This window comes from Saccostrea echinata, unplaced genomic scaffold, assembly GCF_033153115.1.
Source record: "Saccostrea echinata isolate AGI-Se365-2 ecotype Australia unplaced genomic scaffold, CSIRO_AGI_Sech_v1 ptg000054l, whole genome shotgun sequence".
Classification (NCBI taxonomy): domain Eukaryota; kingdom Metazoa; phylum Mollusca; class Bivalvia; order Ostreida; family Ostreidae; genus Saccostrea; species Saccostrea echinata.
The window spans coordinates 8,119,001-8,140,082 of NW_026889803.1; the positions used below are offsets into that span (position 1 = coordinate 8,119,001).

General features: G+C 34.3%; 1 protein-coding gene across 1 annotated transcript; it reads right to left on the minus strand.

The window, feature by feature from the left end:
• Positions 1-982: 982 nt before the first annotated feature.
• Positions 983-20,593, minus strand: LOC133172274 (multifunctional procollagen lysine hydroxylase and glycosyltransferase LH3-like). Its single transcript, XM_061307129.1, has 20 exons — positions 20,311-20,593; positions 19,190-19,278; positions 18,010-18,146; positions 17,558-17,672; positions 16,232-16,283; positions 15,765-15,877; positions 14,006-14,069; positions 13,798-13,895; positions 13,559-13,660; positions 13,263-13,394; positions 11,551-11,672; positions 10,095-10,196; positions 9,827-9,952; positions 7,573-7,705; positions 7,128-7,241; positions 6,847-6,921; positions 6,556-6,660; positions 6,236-6,382; positions 5,255-5,383; positions 983-3,226 (listed from the first exon to the last, which is right to left on the minus strand). The coding sequence occupies exons 1-20, from the start codon at positions 20,420-20,422 to the stop codon at positions 3,071-3,073; spliced, it is 2,223 nt and encodes a 740-aa protein (XP_061163113.1). The 5' UTR covers positions 20,423-20,593; the 3' UTR covers positions 983-3,070.
• Between the last annotated feature and the right edge of the window lie 489 nt (positions 20,594-21,082).

The window sequence follows — 21,082 nt, forward strand, 5'->3', positions numbered from 1 at the left end:
GTCATTTTTTTTTTAATTCACCCTTAAGTAGGACTTATAGTTACTTGGAAATAGACCTGCTCAAAAAACTTTTAACCTCTTTACTGATCAAGAAAATTTTGGTCAGTTCCAACATCCAAAGCAGGTCTGGAAGTTTTCATCCATAGATGCACCACCCATGCAATTTAATCATAACAGGTGATATTATATAGCTACTCGAAAAAAAATTACCCTGGTCACTCATCTGGAAAATGTGGGTGAGATTCAGAATCCAAAGCAAGTCTGGAAGTATATCCATCCCTAGATACATCATCCATGCTAATTTGGTTAAAATATGGCTAAAATTCACTTGTGGAAAATCTAGCTCAGATCCAGCATCCGAAGCAGGTTGGTTAGTGTACATCCCTAGATGCATCATCCATGAAAGTTTGGTCCAGGTAGGGCTTATAGTTATTTGGGAACGGACCTGCTCCAGAAAATTTAACCTGGTCACTCATCTGGAAAATCTAGGTCAGATCCAGCATCCGAAGCAAGTGTGGTAATTTACATCCATAGATGCATCATCCATGCAGGTTTGGTCCAGGTAGGGCTTATAGTTACTTGGGAATGGACCTGCTCCAGAAACCTGGTCACTCATCTGGAAAATCTAGGTCAGATCCAGCATCCGAAGCAAGTGTGGTAGTATCCATCCATAGATGCATCATCCATGCAAGTTTGGTCCAGGTAGGGCTTATAGTTACTTGGGAATGGACATGCTCCTAAAACTTTAACCGAGACGTCGACACCAGGGGTAAAGCATAAGCTCATCTCGACTTCGTCGAGGCGAGCTAAAAAAAGTGCTTCAGCCTATCCCTACTGAGTTGCATTTATCTTGGAAGATGCATCATACTAGATCCTGTTCAACTCTGGTAGTTAACATTTTGATATTAATTCACAGAAATAATTAAAACAAAATTTTGTTCCAAGTTTTTAATAGCTTCTTTTTTTATCATGTGTTTAAGAACATGAAAGACCATTTATAGATTTATCACATTTGAGATTCATTCTGAGTTAACAAAAGTTAACTTTAAAGTAAAACATATAATCATACAGACAATTTCAGTAATATTATTAATTAAAAAACTGATCTTGTACTCCAGTAATCACAATTAGACCTAGTATCTTTACTCCTTGAAGTTAGATGTACATGTATAACTATGTAAAAAATATTCTTCATTAACAAAAAAATACCGACAAGACCTTTCAAAACAATATAAGCTATACATGCATCCCTCCAAGGCAATTTTGGACATTCTTTCTATTTCAAATGCATTCAAAAAATTCTGAGATATTTATGACACTTCATAATGACTAGATAACATTGTTTACTAAAACTGTTGTTGCTACATGTATATACAATTAAAAGCTTCGTCGATTGAAAAAAATAAACTGAATTAAAGCTGTCACTTAAATAGGAATAAAACAATTTTTTCACATTTAGACTGCTTATACATATATACAGAATACTAGTAAATAGTCTTTCATAGTGTATAAAGATGATAAAGCACCATATTATATGATACATGTCTATTTTGTTTGAGATAAACTATCAGCAAATCAGGGGAAGATTTAAACAAGAGGCCCATGGACCACAATGCTCACCAAGTCACTATGGCCCTGCTTTTCATAAACAGATTTTCCCCATATAATTCTATGATAAACCATTGTGGCCCTACCCTACCCCTAGGGGGTCATGATATGAACAAACTTGAATATACTACTTGAATATGTTTCCATATACACATGACTAGTCATGGCTTTGCTCTTCTTGAAATGATTTTTCCTACATATTCCCATGTCAAAATTTGATCACCCATTGTGACTCCTACACACCCAAAGGGGCCATGATTTGAAGAAACTTGAATCTACACTACCTGAGGATACTTCCATATGAAAATGACTAATCATGGCAAGCTGTAATCTTGAAAAATAAGATTTCTCCTGTATATTCCTCCATAAAACTTTGAGTGCTAATTGTGGCTCTGTCCTTCTCAAAATTTGAACAACTTGCATCTAAACTACCTGAATATATTTCAGTGAAGACATGACTAACCATGGCTTTACTGTTTATGAAAAGAAGATTGAATTTTCCTAATATTATCATGTAAAACTTTGACTGCCAATTTTGGTCCCACCCTACCCTCAGGGGTCATCATTTGAACATCACCTGAGAATGTTTCCATATAAATATGACTAAGATCATGGCTTTGCTGTTCTTGAGAAGAAGATTTGTTAAGATTTTTCTTATATACTCCTGTGGTAAACTTTGATTGCCTTTTGTGACCCCACCCTATCCACAGGGGTCATGATTTGAATAAACTTGAATCTACACAATGTAATGAAGCTTTCACTTAAGTTTCATCTTTTCTGGCCCACTGGTTCTTGAAAAGGTTTTTAAAAAGATCCCATTAAATTTTCACTAAATCTTAATTATCTCCCCTTGAAAGAGGACATGGCACTTCATTTGAACATAAACTTGAATCTCCCTTCACCCAAGGATGCTTTGTGGCAATGTTGGTTAAAATTGGCCTAGTGTTTCTGCAGAAAAAGATAAAAAAGTGAAAAGTTTGTGACAACAGACTCCCTTCGATCAGATAAGCTCACTTGAGCCTTTGGCTCAGGAGAGCTAAAATCATTTGAACTGGCATCTCAAACATACAATCAAAAACCACACTCCTGCAGTCATTCTCTTTCAGTGGATTTTCTTTATCCAGAGGACTTTTTTTTGGCTTTTATATCACATTACTTCTGTTACATATACAAGTATTTCCATACTCATAATTCCATGTAAATAGTGTTAAACTCAGCTAACACTGTATCAAAACATCAAATTTTCAAATATCATGTAACTTGCTTTTGTAAGAAATAAATTCAGATAATTTCCCCTATGTTGTAATTCAATGAAAAAAAAAATGTTAACATCATTCACTCTACATTTCACCTATTCAAGTATAAAGCATACATTTACATGTTAACAGTGCACTCAACAAACTGTACAACACTATAGATGAATTTTGAAGAAATGACACATCTAAAAAAATGCGGTTGTTTATTAAGGATCCACAAATGAAATCATGATATACCGCGTCCCTTTGGTAACAACAAGGCCTTCATGATAATGAGTTAGTCGTCCCGGATGCATCAACATCCATCCTTTTCGTGTTGCTGTCACGCTGCAATTGTATCGTATAAAGCGACATCCTCCTCCCTATATTGGAAATTCAAAAAGTTATTTCTTTACTTCTGTACTTCTAGTTCTGAATTTCTTGCAATACATCGGTTTAAAAATGTAAAGAAAAAGAAGTTGGGACTACCAAATAACTTCAACATAACCCTGATATTTGAGATATCAGTGTTCAAGAGAACGAAGTTCAACTGTATTTAGTTTGCCATATATTCTTTCAAGATAAGAAAAGGAAAACATATACATTTTGGAAATGAATTTTGAGAAACACATGTATAAAACATAGGTAATCAAAGATTACGAAGCTCACCTCGACAAAGGTTATCTATAAGTAAGGCAAATCTCACATCATATTTTTTTCTAGTTAGTGTACATCCCAAGATCAATATCTATACAAGTTTGGTTTAAGAAGGACTTATAATTACTTGGAAATAAACCTGCTCAAAAAACTTTTAACCTGTTTACTAATCAAGAAAATTTTGGTCAGTTCCAACATCCAAAGCAAATCTGGAAGTTTTCATCCTTAGATGCACCATCCATGCAAGTTTAATGATCATAACATGCCATAATCTTATATAGCTACTCCAAAAACATTACCCTGGTCACTCATCTGGAAAATGTAGGTCATATTCAGAATCCAAAAACAAGTCTGAACGTGTCCATCCTAAGATAAATCGTCCATGCTAATTTGATTAAAATATGGCTAAAATTCACTCATCTGGAAAATCTAGGTCAGATTCAGCATCCGAAGAAAGTGTGGTAGTGTCCATCCCTAGATGCATCATCCATGCAAGTTTGGTTCAGGTAGGGCTTATAGTTTCTTGGGAATGGATCTGCTCCAAAGACTTTAACCTGGTCACTCCTAGGTCAGATCCAGCATCCAAAGCAAGTGTGGTAGTGTTCATCCCTAGATGCATCATCCATGCAAGTTTGGTCCAGGTAGGGCTTATAGTTACTTGGGAATGGACCTGCTCCAAAGACTTTAACCTGGTCACTCATCTGGAAAATCTAGGTCAGATCCAGCATCCGAAGCAAGTGTGGTAGTGTCCATCCCTATATGCATCATCCATGCAAGTTTGGTTCAGGTAGGGCTTATAGTTACTTGGGAATGGATCTGCTCCAAAAACTTTAACCTGGTTACTCATCTGGAAAATCTAGGTCAGATCCAGCATCCAAAGCAAGTGTGGTAGTGTCCATCCCTAGATGCATCATCCATGCAAGTTTGGTTCAGGTAGGGCTTATAGTTACTTGGGAATGGACCTGCTCCAAAGACTTTAACCTGGTCACTCATCTGGAAAATCTAGGTTAGATTCAGCATCCGAAGCAAGCATGGTAGTGTCCATCCCTAGATGCATCATCCATGCAAGTTTGGTTCAGGTAGGGCTTAAAGTTACTTGGGAATGGACCTGCTCCAAAAACTTTAACCTGGTCACTCATCTGGAAAATCTAGGTCAGATCCAGCATCCGAAGCAAGTGTGGTAGTGTCCATCCCTAGATGCATCATCCATGCAAGTCTGGTTCAGGTAGGGCTTATAGTTACTTGGGAATGGATCTGCTCCAAAAACTTTAACCTGGTCACTCATCTGGAAAATCTAGGTCAGATCCAGCATCCGAAGCAAGTGTGGTAGTGTCCATCCCTAGATGCATCATCCATGCAAGTTTGGTCCAGGTAGGGTTTACAGTAACTTGGGAATGGGACTTGCTCCTAAAACTTTAACCGGGATGCCGACGCTAACGCCGACGCAGACACCAACGCCGGGGGTATAGCATAAGCTCATCTCGACTTCGTCGAGGTGAGCTAAAAATCTTCATGTACAGTGTATATTTTTAAAATCTTTAATGAAAATTAATCTAAGCATCATATTATAAGTTTTTTTGATAAACTGATATCAACAGCTACATCGCCTGCACTATTACAATCTAACCTGAATATACTTATTCAGATATGCTTTTGTCTGCTGTCCTTCAAAGAAGTTATTTGAAGATAGGTACCAGGCAGGCCAATTATAATATCAATTTTACCATGTAAAATATACTGTACATTATACTGACCTCAAAGTCCACTTTAGGTGTGTTAAGAGCAATGTTGATGGTGAATGTTGAAGAGTCATGATGTGGACGTAATCTGTCTTGCTCGTCTGGTCTATATCGTACCACAAAGTTCATTATTGCTCTAGGAGGCTGAGAAAATTACAGAAATCTTTACAAAACATTCCACATGTGCATACTTTTAATTTGCAAAACTCTTGTGAATGGTAAACATCATAATAAACTATTGTGGTAAGTACTGAACATTATAAAATTATTGACTTTTGATAAAGTTTACTCGTGACTGTAAGGACCTGGTCAGATATTGGTTAACCGAGGCAGAAGACTGAGCATAACCAACACCCGACCTGGTCCATATACTCGTGACTATATGGACCTGGTCAGGTATTGGTTAACCTCGGCCTTCTGCCTCGGTTAAACATTACCTGACCAGGTCTAATCATGAGTAGACCGAATTAAAAAGTCAATAACCATTTTATTTAAAATCAGGAATTTTACATCTGTTATTCATTTTTAACACTATAGATATTGTCTCAATCAAAAATAATAGTCATGATATAAAATGTTTTGTTGCAACATATCATAATTACATACATTTCATCGGATTAACGACTGTTTATCAAGATGGTGAATAATATTATATTGCAAATACACAATCATTAACTATTAAAGGAACTTAGTCTCTTCGATACTGGTGTCTGCATTATTCACATTACGACAACACATGCTTTAAAAATTTCATTGGTTGATAAAATTGTAAGCAAATCTATGGTTGGTAAAGACAGAAAACCAGAGTAAACCTCTCGAAACTTCATTTTGAGGTGAACTAACTCTGAGGAAAGAGAGTGTGGACCAATCAGAGAGCATCAAAATTCTTGATCATTAATGTATTAACTTACATGAAATTGTTTGTTTTTTTATTTTGGTCAGATTTTTATTCTTCTTTCATCTTTGACTAAATGTTTACACTAGACACAGACTTACATCACTGTGGTATCCTGCGAATGCCTTCTCCTGTAGAGGAGATACATACACCTTAAGGAAGTGTAACCACTGCTTCTCCAGTCCTATCTGGTTCATATGTGTGTCTACGGTGGGGACATTCTCGTACCCTGTAGCCAGACGGGGATCCTATAGATGGGAGGAAAAAACATATAAAATCAGATTTAACAAACAAACTTTGACAAGACAATGTTGGACTAAAAAGTGTTTCCCGAGAGTTAACATGAAGAGACACATCTCCCAGAATAACTATGAGGTCTGGGTACTATAATTAGCCTGAATTACTTTATTGTGGTACTCACCTCATTTTTGCCACCTGACCACTGATTAGCATGCTCCATTTCAGCCACGAGATCATCAGCAAACCTGTTGCTCACAATGGGGAACCAGAAAACATCTGGACAGGGCTGAAAGGAGTTCAACAAATGGTTTAAACTTGATATGAATTTAGTGATAAAATAGTTTAGAGTATTTTTATTGATAAGAGTTTAAAAGTGGGTGATTCATAATGAATATTATTTTTTGTAATAATGTAATAGGTATATATTCATGATAAACATTATTTTTTTTGTAATAATGTAATATTATAATACCTGCACCAGTTGATTGATACCCTCAACTTCTAGACTTTTGGAATAATTTTCATGAATGTACTTCTGTTCCCAATCCTGAAATAAATTAAGAAAGTATCTATTTAAAATTTCTTACAGACACAATTAGAAATCAGATTGAATTCTTATGTGATTTAAGTTTCTTAAATGCAATAATCAGAAACAAGATAGGGTGTCTTTAACACATAAATGACTGAAATCCTATACTTGACCTACAAAGAATTTGGTAGTTTTTCACCAAAATAATAAATTGGTATGCTTACGTAGGGGTTTTGAATGATTTGATAGAGGTCATTGTGAAGATGAGAAGTCTCCATATCATCGTACTCAACAAGATGACCATGGATTTTTCTGTTGGTGGCATACATAAAAATACCCTGTAAAGAAATATACATACAGTAAAACATGGTTATAATGAACATAATTAAATTGAATTCATGCTTACAGTGAAGTGATTTTCATTCCCTGTAGTTTTAAAGCAAATTTATTAATGTACCGAATATTATGAATCAAAATTATTCCTCACTGGCACTTCACTATAAAATGTTTTATTGTATACACATGTACATCTGTCAGAATGTGATTCAAACACTTTAAAGTTTATATCTGTTTCACAAACTGTTATTTTTTCTCTTTATTCACCATTTCTATTTAGTAATTTATAAAAAGAAAAACAATACCTGAATTAACTGTACAAAAAACACAAACCCTTTGCCTGAGTCCTCCACAGAAGGCCATGTCAGCTTCCTTTCCCTCTGCCACAAAGATATCCCGGAGATCTTTCATTAGAGAGCCATGAATGAGATAGGACCCAGTGATGTAAGGAACATTCCATAATCCTCTGAAACATCAGTAACAGAACACTGTAGAAATCTATAGCAAGCATTAAACATTTATTCCTCTAACATCTCACAGCAAATTTAAAGGTGTCATGAACCAAAGAAAATATGGTGTTTGATACATGTACTTTACATTCTGGTGTTTATAGCAGAAATGTCAATCTCATTTCAACTTACTTTTAAACATGTGCAAACACAAAACATGTACCATATATTGACTTCCTATGACCTTGTACATGTATAGGAATGCATAACCGTACTCGTCAAGAAATTCTTAACCGTAATCATCAGTTATACTGAGTAAATAATCATTCATGAGTCAGATAACTTGTCATATAGAACAAGAAGTCTGTGAGCCAATGCTCACTAATAATACCCCCGCTCTGATGTGAATACACAAGTTCAGTTACAGACAAACACAGTGATAATCAGGAAATTGACATTGGATTAGTAAAAAATGAATCCCAACATATGGCATGCCTAAACAAACATTGTGTTAAGATTTCAAGCACCTGCGATAAGTAGTTGCTGAGAAAACTGCGACCAAAATTTGTTATGTATGGTACAGACAGATGCAGGGATAAACAGGAAGTTGACATCAGATTTGTACCAAAATGAATCCCATTATATGGCATGCCTAAACAAAACTGTGCTAAAATTGCAAGCATCTGCAATGAGTAGTTGCTGAGAAAACTACGACCAAAATTTGTTATGTATGGTATGGACAGATGCACGGATAAACAGGAAGTTTACATCCGATTTGTACAAAAATGAATCCCACCATATGGCATGGCATGCCTAAACAAAAATTGTGCTAAAATTTCAAGCATCTGCGATGAGTAGTTGCTAAGAAAAATACGACTAAAATTTGTTCTATATGATACGGACAGACACACGAATAAACAGGAAGTTGACATCGGATTTGTACAAAAATGATGAATTCCAACATATGGCATGCCTAAACAAAGAGTGTGTTAAAATGTCAAGCACTTGGGATGAGTAGTTGCTGAGAAAACTGCGACCAAAGTTTGTTATGTATGGTACGGTTAGACACACGAATAAACAGGAAGTTGACAACGGATTAGTACAAAAATGAATCCCACCATATGGCATGCCTAAACAAAGAGTGTGTTAAAATTTCAAGCATCTGCGATGAGTAGTTGCTGAGAAAACTACGACCAAAATTTGTTATCTATGGTACGGACAGATGCACGGATAAACAGGAAGTTGACATCCGATTTGTACAAAAATGAATCCCACCATATGGCATGCCTAAACAAAGAGTGTGTTAAAATTTCAAGCATCTGCAATGAGTAGTTGCTGAGAAAACTGCGACCAAAGTTTGCTATGTATGGTACGGACAGACGAAGTTGACATCCGATTTGTACAAAAATGAATCCCACCATATGGCATGCCTAAACAAAGAGTGTGTTAAAATTTCAAGCATCTGCAATGAGTAGTTGCTGAGAAAACTGCGACCAAAGTTTGCTATGTATGGTACGGACAGACGCACGGATAAACAGGAAGTTGACATCAGATTTGTACAAAAATGAATCCCACCATATGGCATGCCTAAACAAAGATTGTCCTAAAATTTCAAGCATCTGCGATGAGTAGTTGCTGAGAAAACTACGACCAAAATTTGTTATGTATGATACGGACAGACACACGGAAAAACAGGAAGTTGACATCGAATTCGTACAAAAATGAATCCCACCATATGGCATGCCTAAACAAACATAGTGCTAAAATTTCAAGCACCTGCAATGAGTAGTTGCTGAGAAAACTGCGACCAAAATTTGTTACGGACAGACAGACAGACAGACAGCTAGACAGACGGACAGACAGACAGACACACAAGGGTAAAACAGTATACCCCCCTCTCCTTCGGAGCGGGGGTATAATTAACTCTTCCATGAATATTCAAGTCTCATTCTTGTTATATGCAATATATTACATGTAACTGTATTCACTGTATTTACAAGTATGCCTGTAACTGTTTATATATGTTAAGGATTATTGTAGGATTATCTATAATATTACTTCACACTCTTCACCAAATACAGATACAATAAATGATCTAGATAAAAAACTGACAAACACATATCTATGCATTATCTTACATTTTCCTCTTTTCCACAATGTCTATGTAGTCCTCAGATCTCACATACCAGCCATTTCTGTCCACAGCTCCCCAGAAATTGGACCACAGTTTGTAAGGGCGGGTCAAAATGGGTGCCAAAACAGTCCTAAATACAGGTAATAAGGCAATATGAATGACTTAATCTTTCTGTTAGTGTTACAGTATTTCTAAAAATTGCATTGATGGATAATTTTGTGAAAAGGGCTGAAAATTATTGTTTTACAGTTGACAATGTCTCCAAGGATTACCTGTTTTGCTCTATAAGATCTATCAATGTATCTGGGTCAGTGATTTGAGCATAGACATCCACAGAAAACAAATATTGGTCATTCTTCTGTTTACACACCTCACTGAAATAAACATTACTTTTCTTTATTGGAAGAAAAATCCATCTACTAAACAAGATCTTCATTATTTAATCATAAAGCCAATCAAATTTCAAAATATAATAAGAAGATCATATATTTTATTTCTAGATTGAAACAATAGACTATAGTAGACTTAGCAAATTTTCTCTAACTTTTAGATTACAGTTGGCACACGGGGCTCAACATTAACGTTTGAACAATTGTCCTTGTCTGGTTCATTTAGTGATTGGACAAGTATAACTCCAAACACTTGCCTGATCAGACAAGTAACTTTTTTACCATTATGGAATCGTGTGAATAAATCCCCACAGAATTCATACAATGCAATATGCAATATCTGTAACAGATTTATTTTTCTGTTTAAATACAGATGAACTTTGGTATCTCGAACACCAATATCTCAAATACCATGGATATGTCGAAGTGATCTGGAAGTCTCAACCACATATTCCTTTAGTATTTTACCCTTTTTCTAGGTCCCATGGAGTTCAAGATAATGAGGTTTGAATGAAATTTTTTATGTCAGTGTTTGTTTTACTGCTACTTCAACCATAATAGAGTTCGACAATTTTCTTCATATTAGGGGTGAAACGATACACCTCCTTCACGGTTCGATACGTATTGTATAATTTTGTCTCGGTTCGATTATTTTCGATATGATACATTTTGATAGAAGGAAACAAATTCAACGTTGTTTTATGCTTTCTTTTTCTAAATCTAGTCACATATTTTACGAATTTTATTTGCAAATTGACTAGAAGAAATTGATTAAAATTATTTGACTGTCAAAAATTATTTTACAAGCTATCAGTCATCAAAAATTAACGTTTTCTATACTTATTTATACTGAGTAACGTGTTTTACCTTATGCCAAACCCGACTGAATAACGATCCCGACCGAAAAATGAACCGAACCGAAAATTAGAGATTTTGCACCGTGTATCAAACCGAGAAAAAATACCGCGGTGAATCGATACCGCGGTGAACCGTTTCACTCCTACTTCATATCTGTTCAGAATCAGACAAGTTAAGAAAGCATTCGGACATGTTACATTTTTTGGCAACTCGTTCAATGGATAAGTGGATATTTTAGTTAATGTTGAGCCTTGGCACAGTACATCATTAACACATGATGCATTATAGTTATATACAGTTGAACATCAATATTTCAAACACTAAATACCAGGGATATGTCAAAGTGATTTAGAAGTCCCAACCACTTACAAGTATTTTACCCCAATATCTTGATTCCTCTGATATCTCGAAGTTTTTTCTCGATCCCACTGAGTTCGAGATAATGAGGTTCGACTGTATACTGTTTAAAATAAATTCTTACATGGCCCAGTTTCTAGCAGCAGGTTCATGGATTCCATCAGATGGCATTAACACAGTGGTAGATCTGTACAGGTCATTGTATTTTTCCAGGAAATTAGCCACATCCTTGTTGTGGAACTCCACCTATCAAGGGAGATAAATCTTATTCTACACTGACACATATTTGTAATAAAGTTGATTCAATTGTTTAAATTTGATTTCGGTTTAGTTTTGTGGATTTAATTATGTCTACATTGGGTTACCATAGAGGTGTATGGAAAGTTAGCCTTTTTAAAAGGAGTATATACAGATGAGTATATAAGTGACTGGTTAGGCCAGAGTGGTCAGATTAGGGAGCCAGATGCCACGTTCTTGCAGGTTCTATACCTTCTAAAGTTGGTTAATATTTCACTTATAAGGACTACTAACCCCTTCACTACACGGGTGGCCATTGGAATATGGAAAAATTGTTAGACTGGCATATATTTATTTTCCCTATCTGACTATGCAGTAAGCATGTTTATTTTGTTCAGTTTGTAAATTTGTAAGTATGCAAATTTGATATGGTTTTTCTATGTATAAATTTGATTTTGAGGTTAGTTAAATGTATAATATTTTCAGTGCATGAGGGGCGTTTGGTACATTTTTCTTAATGGGGAACAGTTCAGAGTCATGTGTGACGAGAACCAACATTAAGGAGAGGCATGTGGGTATTGAAAAATGGATTTTTTTTTAAGTGTAGGGACGAACTACATTCGTTTCAACCGGGAGTGGGGGACCATGGAGTCCGGGGCTTAGGTTGGAGATTTGCATCCTGTTGGAGAAGGTAGTCAATTGTCCGCCTGCTTGTTTGTCAAAGGGAAGGATCAGCAAGTGGTGGCGGGAAACAACAAGAGTTCCTTTCAGAGCGACTAGTGAAACATGTGAATACATTTTACTTGTGAATTAATATCTTGAAATTATAATACATCTGATGCGCTATGTGATACAAAGACTTTAGACTTTAATATAATTCAAGTATCAGATATTTGATAATTTAATAACTTTATTCAAATTTATTTTTGTTTTGGGTGTGGTGTGACGGGAGGGAGAGAGAATATTTTTATTACTTTTTTTGTTTATTTTCACAATAATTTTTTTTTCGTTAACTTTCATCTCAGCTGTACAAAATCTTGTTACCATTGGCACATTTTGTTAATAAATCTAATTTCACAGACACCTTTCAGATTTCATGAATTCCCTGATAAAATGTAGAACAATCTGTTTAAGAAATAACTGTCTAGTTTTTTGGTTTTATGTTATGATCAATCAGTTTGCTTGTGTGATAATTTGCATAAATGCTGAATGCATTCATGCCTGAAATTATTCTGCAAGCAAACTGATAGATCATCATCACAAAGCCAAAATACAGAAATTTTTTTTTCTTATAGTTACATTTTTACCTGATCCTTGATGCAATAGAAAAAATATTTTCATTCAATATTGAATAATAAGCAATCTCAGCAATCCTCGCCCAGCGTGTACTGTGTAGCAACACAGAGAAAGCAGCCAGTTAAATTCTTTGATGTGCTGAGCAAATCGCTTTATGAGATTAAAAAGCTATTACCTTATTTGTAGTGTTATTTTTCCTCTTTAAATGAATACTTTTTACTAAAGGAATAAAAAAAACTCTAAATCAAAAAACATAATTCAAAAAGTGTTAAGAAAAAAAATTATAATAACTGTATCACATACATTATTATGAATGAAAAGGTCCATTCTTGACTTTGGATATTTCAGTTCGGCTATTCTTTCCAGGAACTCTTCTGCAAATGGTGTTGGTTGTTCAAAGAAAAGTGACAATAAAACAGTAGGGAATTCTTCATCCTGAAAAATACCAGATAAAATGTATATCAAATGGCCAATAAAAATATAAAATTGATTAAAAAATTATCTAACATACCAATTTGCCCATTTACTAGAGAAGACTAACTTCTTTTACATCTCACAAAGAAGGAAAAAGAAATGAAAATTTATATTCATTAGGTTACTTTTAAATCTTTGATGCTGATGGTTTCTTCCTTGCAGGAAAGACATCCACTCTGTGAGGTCCAACCATCTACCAGATAATTAGCAATTCTGTTAAACTGAGGCTGAAAAAGGATGACCAAACATGGCAAAATTAAATATTTAGTAATACCAGTTTTTAATGCTACTTTTGAAAATACTCTATTTTACTACAAATCAGCAGAGACATGTAGATGGCTTGAACCGATGTTGGTTGTCTTACCTTGATTGGGCCATTTCCATGCACCACAATCGGAGTAGTCCCAGTTTTAACATTGTAGGCAAAACTGTGGTCACTCTTGAATTTGATAGTAACATCATCTAAAAGGGAAACAATAACTCTCTGTCAGGAAACTCAAGTATGTGATAAAAGGTGCATAAGAAAGGAGCAAAAGAATTTCATTTAAGGATGGGGAACAGCTCTTCATTACCTAAAGCTCCATTCAAGTTTTGGAAAAGATCTGATTTTACATCAAGCTTCATGTTCCATTTTTTCTGAAATACAAGGTAAAAAAGGTCAAATTAGTTTGCACTTGATTTGCACAATTCCAGTATCAATTTATAGCAATTAACCTTTCAGATATGCACATTTTGGGACAAATAGAAATTTATTATGTATATCTATGGCAATGTATCTGCACAAACATTCCATTTATACAAGGGGTTATCAAAAAGTTTGTGGACTGAAGCGATAAAATAAATACTACATAGGCTGTGCCTACAATATTTATAAGGAACATAAAAATCAAAAGTTTAAGAAGTATTGAAAATTTTAGCTTGATACATTAATAATTTGCCAACTTATCATTAAATACAAAAGATTTCATACAGTAATCTGGTGTTATCACCGTTGAGTTACATAATGTTCGACAACATCATTGATTTTCAATGTATGCTTGACTCTGCCTAATATATTTTTCTGGGCAAGATACCATGGTGTTAAACACTGACCAAAACCCACCTTGATATATATATATATATATATATATATATATATATATATATATATATATATATATATATATATATATATATATATATATATGACTTTAAAATTTCCTGAATGGTTGATTTCAAAACACAATATTGTAAGTGGATTTATGCAAAAGGTAAAAATCCTCTCTTGAAATTGGCACTTTAATCCACTTGTCTGAGTTCAATTTCTATCACACACCAGCAACCTTACTTTTCGATGAGACTGACTCTGGACACCCAGACAGCAAATCAGCATTAAAATGTGTTTCTCTACTCTCAAAAAACTTTGTTTCATTTAAAAACAGATAATCTGGACTTATTTTGTCTCTCTCTGGCCTGTTCAAACATTTCCAAAGTCTATGTAAATTTTTCCTAAGTGAACTTAGAATAAAATGTGGAAAAAGACAAACAGCCCTCCCCTTTTTTCCGGTGGCATTTTTGACCTGTAAATTTTTTGACTCACTGTTGAATTTACAATGAGATCACACAGAAATGAAAAATAAGATAAAAATTGCAAATTTTACGGAGCAAATTTTGTCACATCACATAAGTGAATCAACGTGAAAATTGGATGACAAATGCCTCATATCAAAATATTAGACATGCTGAAAAAACATGTTGTATTTTGAGATTGCACCACTTGGTCATACCACTGCTTCAAAAAATATTGACAATTTATCCACATATAAACCATATGTCTAATAGTTTATTCTGTAGACAGAAAAGGTGATGCTGAATAAATATGTAAAAATTCATTAATGTACTCTAAGTGGTTTTAATTTTATGGAGACCAGTCCACGTACCTTTTGACAACCCCTCGTATGTAAAAAAAAAAAATCACATTAATGAGCTTGAAACAAGTGGAAAAGATTAGCTAGAACACAAAAATTAAATTACACTAAAACATGCCTATAGCAAAGTGCTAGGGACAGATGATCTTCGGATTTTGATTCACTATAAATGTAATTCGTTATATCCATTAAGTTCACTACATCTTTAAAAGGCATAGGGAATGAAAATAACTTTGCTGTAAGCAGCAATTCATTTTCGCTATATTTAATAGTGCGTTTTACTGTATTTTGAGCACTAGGTACAGTTGCTTATTTCACTATACATAAGGATGTATCATTCATTCATGAACATGTACATCCTATTTATAGATTTAAGTAAACACAAAGTAGCAGAAGAAGTGGTCAGCACTGACCAGTGACTCACCCTTAGTGTGTTGTCCAGGAAGATGTTGGTGAAATACAGTTGGTCATCGTCCGTATCCTTTATGTCACGGAGGGTGATTATCTCATAAAGGTCCTTAGCATAACCTATGTATCCTGTCAACACATTATCATGGTATAATATTATATTACTTATATATATGTAAATATTCTGACAAGCTGCTCTTCAATAAATCAGTTAATGCATGTTGTTACCATGGTTACATATTAGGCATTAAGAATTATTACAAGAACTTCTTCTAAATGATGAAACAAAATTGGATTAAAATTTTTTAATGCTCTCTGTTTTTTTTGCTTATTATCATTTAATTTCAAATAGCAACTGAAAAGTGTTCTTACATACATTATGATAAATTTACTACATATATGGTAGTTGAGAATGAATATGGGACAACTCATTACACACTACTTCTGTTAATCTGAAACATTTTTTACAGTATGATAACCCACCTCCTGAATTTAGGTAGCGTTTTTCGTTTTCCTTTACCATAGGATATGATGTCTACAAAAAAGACCCAATAAATATATTTCATAGCCAACTCTTACTCGAAATTTCTTTCAAAATAAATACCAGTACACACACTCTAATACTGCATCACAATATCTAAATACTAATTAAAAGTTGTTATTCTAAGACTGCGTAACATTAACTGGCAAAATTGGAAATATGCAACTTACGTCATTTCCATCTGTTACAGTGAAAAGATTTAAGATAGACAATGAAATGGGCGGGTACAATTCGATACGGACGTCTGAGAAAACATTGGATTGAATTTCCAGTTTGAAATTCATTTTCAATCCACCTCTGTTACTCTAGAACGCACAGTGTTACTGATTGATCCAGAAGACAAATATTTTCAATTTTGGAGAGAGTTTGAAATTTATATAAATCAGAATTTTCTGTCCAGTGTTTTTAAAGAAATATAAAGGGACAAATATTTGATTTCTGTTTGGTATGTGTATGTGTGTGCTGGAGGGATGGGGGGGGGGGGGGGGAGGGGCTGAACGATCTTGGAAATAAAATAAGAAAGTTAATTTTCTTTTAGTTTGAACAATCCCTCCCTGTTTTTTGTTTGTTCAACATTTTTCAGTGAAGACAAAACTAAAAAAAAAAAGACTCTTGTCATCCTAGAATACATGTTTATTCTGTCATGAGAAGGCATGATCTGACTTCACAATTTTTGACCCCCCCCCCACCCCCCTTTTTAGAATCAAATAGCTGTCCCCTGAAAAAATAATCACTGCCTTCTATACTTTTATGTGTCCTTAAAATTATAGGCTAAAAACTCACATAAATATGAATTTCAAACAACATGTACTTGGGAATTGAAATTATTTGTCTTTTGGATCATACATTCACACCTCAGGTTTGAAAACAGCTCAGGTGGATTGAAAATGAACTTCAAACTAGAATTTCAATCCAATGTTTTCTCGGACGTCCGTGTCGAATTGTACCCGCCCATTTCATTGTCTATCATTAAATGTTTTGACTGTAACAGATGGAAATGACGTAAGCTGCATATTTCTAATTTTGCCAGTTAATGTTCCGCGGTCTTAATATTAAATAATGAAAATCTCTGTTCATTTCAAGTGACTTGTACATCAATCTAGTATCTTTCTTTTAGTAAATATGTAAACAAGGCATGTTTGTGTCTTTTACTTAGAACAGAAGCTTAAAAATGAAATATATTTATGGTTTTTATCATGACAAGCTTTATCACTTTGTTCAATGAAATTTTGTGACACAATATGAAATCAGTCAATAGATGGACATACAGCTAGTGATGGATCTGGCCAGCAGAATCCCTCAGCAGAAAATACAACCCGGGCATTTAATTTCTTGAATTTTCCCAAAATTTCTTTCTTCCCAGCAGTCAGGACAACATCATAGCTATAAAAATAAATCTCTCTGTGAACATTTTACACCCAGCTGTTGTACCGATAAACTAATAAAACTTGTAAAACTAATGCAGCATGTTAACAAAGTGTGTAAAACATATGTTTTTTTCATAAAATTATAAAGACATTCATAAGTACTGTAAATGTATAAATTACATTCAATGCATATCATTTCATTCAATGCATATAATCTACATGTAAGTTTTCACAATTCAGTAAGACATATTTATGATTAAAGATATTAGATAGGTACGCACAGTATTCAAATACATATAAATAATTAATTAACCAGAAATGACTTGATATCAGTGAAATAAAGCAGCACTTACCTGTCTGTAAACATAAGAATGAGGTCATCATGGGCCTTGTATTTCTCCAGCTCTTTTTTAAGAATATTGACCTTATGACCTCCTCCTGCATGATTGGCTACATCCCCACCCCTCCAATCTTGTCCCATTCCAAAAACCTGACAAAACACAAAGGAATCAAAGAAATTTAACAGAAATATTTTCTATAAAATTATATATCACTCTTTGAGGACCTGCTGTATTAACATAATAATACATGTAAGTGCCATGGATTCTTAAGAATTTGGAGTACATGTACCTACTAATAAACAAGTATTCTGTCACAGTTTGAAAGGTATTGTACAGATGATGATAATTGAGCTAGGAGCTAATTATATATTTTTTTTTCAGATAAAAAAATTCAACACTGATGCTTTAGGAAAATTATACAGTTGCTAAAGAAAATATAACATTTGAAATTATTTCAATCTGACTCTTCATCTATGGGCAGAAAATTTTTGAAATCTAGAAAAAGTACATGCTACAGTGTATGATCATGCATGGTAAGCTATGGTGAAACAGCTACTGGGCAAAATGCTATTTCACATACATGTACTTTCAATCCCTTTATGACAACAGATTTATTGAAACATTCTGTAAGAATGATGTTTACAACAAAATTTAGCTCAGTTCAAAATTTAAACATGTAATTTTGAAAATGCACAGACTTGAGCTAATTTCAAAGGACAGTAAGTTAATTCTGTTGGCTCAGAAGTCCAGTAGTTTTGATGCCAATGTCAATGTCATTACTGACAAATCTGTCCAAAATAATGATTATGCATATTGACTCACTCATTGACAAGCTTTTCAGGGAAAGCCAACATTTTTTAAATTTATGCTCTAAAAATAGGTTTAACTCTCTCAAATTGCTACTTCAATCTCTGATACATGTTTCACTTCAGAATGTAAACTGAGCCACTTAATTTCTCTCTGACTGATATGGGTTTTAATAAGTTTGTTCTTGGTACTTGTACCTATAAAATGATTATCTGACCTGAATACCAATCATCAGCTGTCTCATCAGCTTTAGTGTCAGGGGTTTGAAATAGGTTTTGCTTTTTTAACTTACTGCATAGGAATACAAGTGCATTCATTTTTCAATCAAATTGTTATACAATGTAATATGTAATTTATTTCAAATAATATAGAATGACATAAGTACCTCCACATCCAAACCATATTTATTTGTTGATCTGAGATATCTTCTAAGTCCATCTGTAACATCTGTGGCTATTGTTATCAGCTTCAGCTCTGTTGAATTTAAATAGAAACAGTTAAAAAACCACAATATATAATCGCAATCTTTGTCTTTGAGTTCTCTTTGTCTTGTCTAGTTTGAAACCAATTTAAGAACAATTAGCATGATTATTACAAAAGTCATCTAGCAGAGCTCTGTAATATCTCTTGAAGGTAGGAACAGCATACACTTATTTCATGACCATGATGACAATTGGGAAGCAGTCAAACCATTTTCCCAACGTTGAGAGGAAGACCCGGGAGAGTAACAATTTGTCTGAAGCTTTGGTAACAGCTTCCCAGATTTTCCACACTGTCAAGGGAAAACAGTTTCACAAGCCCAAGTAGCCATGAATAAGTGCCTAATGTAAGTAGTATGTCTAATATTTCAATTTATGTAGTAGGTTAGGTTATAATGAAGATATTGTTTCATTACAATATGCATCCCTCTGTAGACAAATGACTTAAATACATGTATATAATTTATACTCTAAAATATCCCTGTTTTAGAGTAACAAATTATAGTTGAACTTTGGTATCTGGAATCTGATATGTCGAATATCATGGATATGTCAAAATGATTTGGAAGTCCCAACCAATTATTCTTCAGCCATTTCCTTGGATATCTCATTTTTTTCTTTGTCCCTTCAAGTTCAAGATAGGGGGTTTAACTTAACTCTTTTGAGCAATATAAAGTTTGAACAGCTTAATAAATATCATTTCACAGCTTTTATACACATTAGTGTTAAAAATGTAATTCAAACAATATAAAAAAGTAAAAACTTAAAACACTCATTCAACATGTTCAACACAAGTCTGGAGCTAAATCGTGTAAATCGAATTACTGGTCTTAGGGCTGAGAATTCTTGAGGAAAATAAAGGTTTGAATATAATTTAAAATATGATTTCCACCAAATACATGTACGTAGAAGACAAAAAAAATCTGTCTTTCTTTCCTTATATCCTTTGTCTTAAAGTACAATAGATAGAATAGATAAATTCGGAATTCGTGAAGATGCATTATGTCACGTAGACCATTATTCTCACCCTTATCTTCCAAGGAAGCCACAGAATATGAGCCATAAATCAAGATAAGCGCGTTGATATATAAACTGATTTTCTTCGTATTTTCCATGTTGAAACGCATCGATGTATACATCTATAATTCTTTTTCTAATTCATTGTATATATATTCAATCCAATCCGGTTCCTCAAAGTCGATGATGTGGCAACCCACTAGCTTCTCCAGCAATGTAACCCGACACCACAGCCGAATATTCCAACTTCAACTTTGACCCACATGTGCATTTGTTTGGAATCCGAAAGTTCGTTCGGAAGTACTCTAGGGTTTAAATTGCATTTATAACATTAGAGGAGTACCGAGAGACGATTGCTACGTAAAAATCAAATGGTCTTTGTGTCTGATCCGGAAATGTGTAATAGTAGTTGGAATGTTGCATGGTTGTTCCTGACTGTTACAAAAATTTAACAATGAACTATGTAACTACTTATGTTAATATACACAATATCCTGAATGTAGAATGATTCTATCTGACAAATGATACGGAAGAGCGTGACTCCAGATCCAGGATTTTTTTTTCAGGGTTGGGGGGTGGGGGTGGGCTGTTCCACATCTCACCTGGGAAATCTTTTAACATGCCCCCCCCCCAAAAAAAAACGAACCCCCCCACACACAAACAACCGACCCAAATTCCGTTTGGGGGGTGGGTCTTAAGTAAAGTTTCTTCTGATAGATGAATTTCTATATCATTGGCGGATTTAGAGGGGGGGCCAGGGGGCCCGGGCCTCCCTTTTATGT

Coding starts and splice junctions, on each gene's coding strand:
- LOC133172274 (XM_061307129.1), bottom strand. CDS start 20,422: ATGTATACATCGATGCGTTTCAACATGGAAAATACGAAGAAAATCAGT. Junction 15,878..16,231: donor ACGCTACCTAAATTCAGGAG/GTGGGTTATCAT, acceptor ATGTGTTGACAG/GATACATAGGTTATGCTAAG. Junction 5,384..6,235: donor TCGCAGGATACCACAGTGAT/GTAAGTCTGTGT, acceptor TAATTTTCTCAG/CCTCCTAGAGCAATAATGAA.